We start from the raw sequence: 6,167 nt of genomic DNA, 5'->3' as shown, positions 1-6,167 counted from the left end.
CCACAGTCGGGTCTGATGGGGTCTCGCTGGGCTCCGCAGGGTCAGGTCTGACAGGGTCTCGCTGGGCTCCCCACGGTCAGGTCTGATGGGGTCTCTCTGGGCTCCCCACGGTCGGGTCTCACAGGGTCTCACTGGGCTCTCCAGGTCACACCAGCACATGGTTTCTAGAGACACCAGAAGGAAAATTCCTTTCCTGCCACCCCAGGTTTATCTGCTTGCTGGTGGCCAGATGGAGGGTGGGTAGTCCTCCCCTTTGGGGACATGAAGATAAAAGACTGCTCTCGGCCCCCAGAGACCCTGGTGGAGCGCGCAGGACCCTGGGGAAGGCTCGTGGTTGGGGCCGTGCCTGTTTCGAGTCGTCCTTGAGTAGCTGGGGGCATGTGTCTTCTACACATAGGCTGATGAATTGGGTTGGAGAAACGAGCGAGGGGGCGCACAGGGAAGTTCAGAGACCTGAGTCCCGTCCCCCGTTGCTGAGAAATCCCTTCAAGCTGCGTCTGGCCTGCCCTCTATGCTCTCCTGCCTGGTCTGCCTCCTTCCCTCCAGTGAGCCTGAGGTCTCCTCACTGACACCCACACATCTCCTGGCAGCTTTGTGCAGAAGTTCCCCCAGGGGACCCCAGATCAAGGGTGCAGCCCCCCCAATCCACACGCCTGTCTCCTGGCAGCTTTGTGCAGATGTCCCCTCCCCTGGGGGACCCCTGATCAAGGGTGCAGCCCCCCATCCACACGCCCGTCTTCTCTGCAGCATTCCCACCGCCGCACGCGTTCTGCTTCCTCATGATGTTTCTCTCTTGCTCCCCCAAGAAAGGCGGCTTCGTGACGCAGGGGCTTCACCAGCTCTGTTCACCACAGCAGCCTCCGTGCCTGGCCTGGCGGAGTCAGGCGCTGGGTGGAGTGCAGGGAGGTTGATTCTGTACCTCCCAGCTTGGTCTGGCAGAGACCCCAGGGCCTGCAAAGTTACCTGACTCACATGTGCCTGGTTTTCTCGTCTGTAAAATGGGAGTTGCTGGGGGCTCAATGGGGGGCACTTAGAAGTGTTCACAGCCTTGGAGGGGCTAGTGGCCCCTGCAGCATTTGCCAGAGTGCCCTGTGCTCCACGCTTGTCCTTGCTGCCAGCCACAGTCACGAATCCCCGCAGCACCTGTGTGTTTCTCCGTGTGCTGAAATCGCGTCCCATGGCACGGCCTCCTCCACAGCAGGCGAGCGTCTGAGGCACATGCTGGGTGGCTTTCGGCGCGTCAGCCAGAGCTTTGAGCGTGTCCTGTGGTGACCAGAGGCCCCAGTCCTGCCGGGAGCCCCAGGGAGCACGCTGTGGCCTCTGCTGAGCAGTGAGGCTGGAGGGCTCCTGCGTCCTCCCATGACTGAACAGTCTCTCGCGGTGCTGACTGCTGAGCCCCCATGCCAGCCCTCCCAGGACACTTAGAGGCTTCTCCTGCGGAGCTCCCGGTGACTCCACAGAGCACTCTGCACGTTTCTGTGGCCCCGCTCCGCCCTCTGGCTCTGCTCCACAGCCTCCTTCACCAGGTCATCCTCTCAGCTCCACCCAGGCCCTCTCCCCACCTTACTCCCCTCCCCAGACCAGCTCCTGAGACCCAGGCCACAGGGACCCTTGCCCTTGCCTCCAGACCCAGATGCCCAGCCCCGTGTCGACATTCCACAGAGGTGTCCTCGGGCTAACAGGACTGAGGAGCCCTTTACAGGACATGTGGGCAGGGCCCACGCACCCGGGCACACACACCTGTGCCCTGCCTTTGAGCTTTTCCCACCCTAAAAGGAGCTCCTGGCTGCCCACCTCCTGTGTTGAGGCTCTCACAGCATGAATGCCTCTGAGCCAAAGGAACCGTCCAATCCACCGTGGTGGAAGCGCTCACGCCCAGCCGACTCGGCGGGCCTGGGCTGGACCCCTCAGTTACTCACAGGTTTCCGTAAGGGGTCGGGGAGCATTGGCCTTGCTTTAGCAGTGGTAGCATGTGCTTCCCACAGCTGACATGGGAGCCTTTCCAAGGTGAGAATCGCTTCCTGGCCAGACTGCCAGACTGCAGGCTTCCCAAGGACAAGAATACCTGAGATTCACCTGTGTTTTCTTCAGGTGCCTGTGGACGCTTGACACGCCCACTTTGGGGCAGTCTGTGGACAGACCCCCGTAATTTACAGTCACCGCTGAGCTTGTCATCACAGCAGAAAGCTGAGGTTCTGGGGGCGGAAGCCACCAACAGACCAGCCTGGGAGACACGCCCCGTGGCGGGGCTGTGTGGAGACGTCCGTCCCGACTTAGGTTCTGTGTAGAAACAAACGTCTGCCGTGAGACCCCTGCTCAGCGCCCGCCAGTCTCTCAGCAGCTGACCTGGGATGTCTTTCTCTCATTGTCTGAGGCCAGCTGCGCGCTCACACTGGGCTTATAGAAACAGGAGGCCCCGTCCTCGGCCGTCCGGGGTGGGCTGTCAGCACGTCGTGTGGTCAGGTGTCAGGACAAGCGGGCGTGAGCGCGTGGAGGTGCACCCACCTCCACCCTGGAGAACGGATGTGCTGCAGCTGTGCACGGCATGATCAAGCACTTGCTGTGTGGACAGCACACCTGCCAGTGGCCAGCTGGGGACTGAGGGCTGGAAGCACTTGCCCGGCTCCTCTCTCTGTAGGTTTGATCATTGGCCTTGCAGCTGCCCTGGGGCTTGCAGATTACAGTTTGATGGACCAGGCACTTTTCATCTCTTACATAGTCAGGCAGTTTGTATTTGGGAGGGAAAAAGACAAATGAAAGCATTTTTTTAAAGTGAGCTGAAGGCATTTTGATCAATTGGAGAGTATCATATGATACTTTTCCTAGTCAAGGAGCATTTCTCCTTCATTTTATAGGGTTTTCTCCTTCCCTTTTAAAAGCTTAAAGCATCAAGTTTTACTCGTGGTTTCTATTTTGTTTCAGTAGAGTAGAAAAACTGTAACTAGGTCTAAATGGTAGACAGAAAATACATTTCCAGCAGGTCAAAAGCGTGGCCCTGAGTGGTTGGCAACCCTCTGTTCCAGGGGCTGGCGTCGGGCTGGCACCCCGGGCTGCCTGCTCCCCTGCAGTGCACATGGCTCTTTGCTGAGGTGGTGGGAACTGCAAGCCGCCATCTTCTAGATGGGTAACGCTAAAAACTGTTAAGCTGAAGTCAAGGTGGTACCGTGTCTAAGCCACAGCTTCCTGCGCGCTATCTGGGTAGGATGGGGCCACGGCCCACTTAGCCATGAAGCTTCCTGCAGAGTCTCTTCAACTTTTCCCAGGTGTTGCTGTCACCAGGGGGTGTGTCGAGGATAACTTGGGGTCCACCTCCCTGTGGGTTCCCCGCCCGTGGGACTAGATGCCAAGTGGTGACCAGCGGTACGGGATTGGGGGACCCGCCTAAGGAGCCTGGGCCTGGCAAGGAAACAGAGGCACCAGGGCCGCCCACAGGGAGATCCCAGGGTCTGAGTGTTTGACCGGAGTGCATGGCAGGCTGAGGTGAAGGAGTGTTTGGAGAAGCCAGGAGGAAGAAGGGGCCCTCCAAGGCCTGAGATGGCGAGCCAGTGAGGGGCTGAGGTGAGGCTGTGGAGGGGTCGGCCTGAGCTCCCTGCCGGAGACAGTTGCTGGGAGCACGAGGTACCAGGCACCTCTGGCCAGAGACAGCCCCGTCCTTGGCCCTTCGTGGCTGTTGACGCCCTTTCCTGAGCAGTGAGCACTGAAGCAGGATCCGCTTACAGGACACCCTCAAGTAGCACCTGGCGGAGCTGCTGGGCTGACAGGACTGAGGAGCCCTTTACGAGACATGCGGTGGGGCCCACACACCCAGGACACACGCCTGTGCCCTGCCTTTGAGCTTTTCCCACCCTAAAAGGGGCCCCTCGCCGCTCACCTCCTGTGTTGAGGCTCTCAACAGCATGAATGCCTCTGAGCCAAAGGAACTGTCCACCATGGTGGAAGCGCCCACACCCCGCCCACAGTGGATTTTAGAGGCGCCTGGCTTTGTGTCAGCAGTGCCCTGAACGTCTGCACACTGGCATGCTTGCACGAGCGTCTGCGCAGTCAGCACAGGCTGCCCCGTGAGTGCTGGAGGTCATGCTTAGGGAGACCAGGCAGCCGCGAAGTGGGACTTGCGGAACAGAGAGCACAGACAGGTCAGCTCAGCACTCGCTGCTGCTTTTGCGGTGAGGCCACAAAGCCAGAACTTAGATTCTGGAAGGCCCGGCCTCTGAGGGTCTGAGGGTCTGAGGGCTGCCCCCTGGGCCCTTTCTAACAGGACTTGATCAGAGGTCATGGATGAGGCATGGAAAGTGCCCAAATAATGGAATTTATCATTTTTCAATAATCGCAGACTCACGGGAAGTTGCTTTGAGGAAGAGATTTATGTAATGTGTTGGTGGGTTGAAAACTAGGGGAGTACATTAACGTACTTCGAGGGGTGGCTCTTCCGAGAATGCTGTCTTTCCCTGTGGATTTGCTCAGCAAACCCCGCTGGGCCAGTGTCCCCAGACCAGACGGACTGACGTGGTCCTCCACACAACAGCAGGGAGAAAAGCTCAGAACTTGTATTTATGTTTATTTGTATCTCGCCCTTTTGTGATTTTCTGTTCATTGTTTGTATTTTATAATGCATGTGATATGGTAGCACATGGATATGTAATTTTTAAATATCTGTGCAAAGTCTGGGAGTGCATTTTTCAGAGCTGTTTTACAGACAACGGTGGCAGACGGTGGCACTGCTGAGCAGTTGGGGCTGCAGCTCATGTCCCCTTGGGCGCCTCCATGCCTTGTGGAGACGCAGACCTCTGCCCATCCCAGACCAACCACATCCAGATTTCTGTGGGGAGGGACTCCAGAGTGGCACTTCCAGCACACACTGTAGGTGATTTTAATATACAGTCAAATTTTAGAAGCATTTCTGGAGAGCTCAAGGTGCGTGTATGGGACGTGGTGGCCCTCACCCATCCTTCTGTTTACTCTGCTTCATTTTTCTTTTTTCTTTTTTTTTTTTTTTTGAGACGGTGTCTGGCTCTGTCGTCCAGGCTGGAGTGCAGTGGCTGGATCTCAGCTCACTGCAAGCTCTGCCTCCCAGGTTTACGCCATTCTCCTGCCTCAGCCTCCCGAGTAGCTGGGACTACAGGCGCCCACCACCTCGCCCGGCTAGTTTTTTGTATTTTTTAGTAGAGACGGGGTTTCACCGTGTCAGCCAGGATGGTCTCGATCTCCTGACCTCGTGATCCGCCCGTCTCAGCCTCCCAAAGTGCTGGGATTACAGGCTTGAGCCACCGCGCCCGGCCTACTCTGCTTCATTTTTCTTCATGAATTTGTCTCTTCTTGACATGTTATGTATCTGGTGTCTCCTGCCTCCTTCACTAGAACACAGCCTCCAAGGAGGCAGGATGGGTTTTCCCGTCTCCCGGGCATCTGGAGAGGCACCTGTCCCAGCACCATAGTGACTGGATGTGTGTGCGGAAGAAGGAACGCGGTGCCCTCTAGTCCAAGGGCAAGAGCTACTGGAGTCTCTTTGAAAGTAAAAGTGTTGTTACACGCGTGGTATGTAAGTGGCATGTGCTAATACACATTTTCTTTCTTATTAACAGCAGTTCAGCACTGAGTCATGCTTGCTTCTGCTACGCGCTGATTTGTTCTATTCCAGTTTCCACATATATTGTTTTGGTGACATCTCTGCGTTATCATTTATTTATATGGAGCGTATTTTCTCCAAAACTTCTCTACGAGGGAATGCATCTACTCATTACAGCTGCTGTCTGTGTATTCTTCACGGCAATGGATCAAACCAGACTCACACAGTCTTAGACTAAGCTGAACACTGGAAAAATAATACATGCTTAAAGTCTGCTGTTATTCTAAAATGAAAGATGTGAATTCAACAAAGTTGATGAATAACTAATTTCTTTGACTACTGTACTTGAATTTAGACTAAGTAGTAAATCGTCTAATAAAATGTCACTTTAATATACAGTTTGTATCATATTTCCCCTATTGACAATCACTCTGGAAGCTTCTGAACTTTTAATTTCCTCTGAATAAGCTGTGGTATGACCCAAATATGTGTGTTTAAATCAATGAATGAAAAGGTTCTGGCCTTTTTTAGAGAGTCCAGGAGCTCTGTGGGAGGAGGCACTGGATTACCTTACGGAGCACTGAGCTCTTAGAATCCTGCAAAC

The 6,167-nt window shown here is 55.3% G+C and overlaps 1 protein-coding gene across 2 annotated transcripts in view; it reads left to right on the top strand.

Moving 5' to 3' along the window:
* PIGG (phosphatidylinositol glycan anchor biosynthesis, class G) overlaps positions 1-5,961 on the top strand; it is a 59,903-nt gene extending 53,942 nt beyond the window's left edge. For both annotated transcript variants that reach the window (XM_011970913.1, XM_011970915.1), the window contains one exon: positions 5,580-5,961. In XM_011970913.1, the coding sequence (XP_011826303.1) occupies positions 5,580-5,796 (217 nt within the window). In that variant the 3' untranslated portion in view covers positions 5,797-5,961. The remainder of the gene's footprint in view (positions 1-5,579) is intronic.
* The last annotated feature ends 206 nt before the right edge of the window (positions 5,962-6,167 follow it).

The sequence above is a fragment of the Mandrillus leucophaeus genome, unplaced genomic scaffold (genome assembly GCF_000951045.1).
Source record: "Mandrillus leucophaeus isolate KB7577 unplaced genomic scaffold, Mleu.le_1.0 Scaffold98, whole genome shotgun sequence".
In the NCBI taxonomy this organism is placed as follows: domain Eukaryota; kingdom Metazoa; phylum Chordata; class Mammalia; order Primates; family Cercopithecidae; genus Mandrillus; species Mandrillus leucophaeus.
This window is presented reverse-complemented; position numbering and strand designations above follow the sequence as displayed.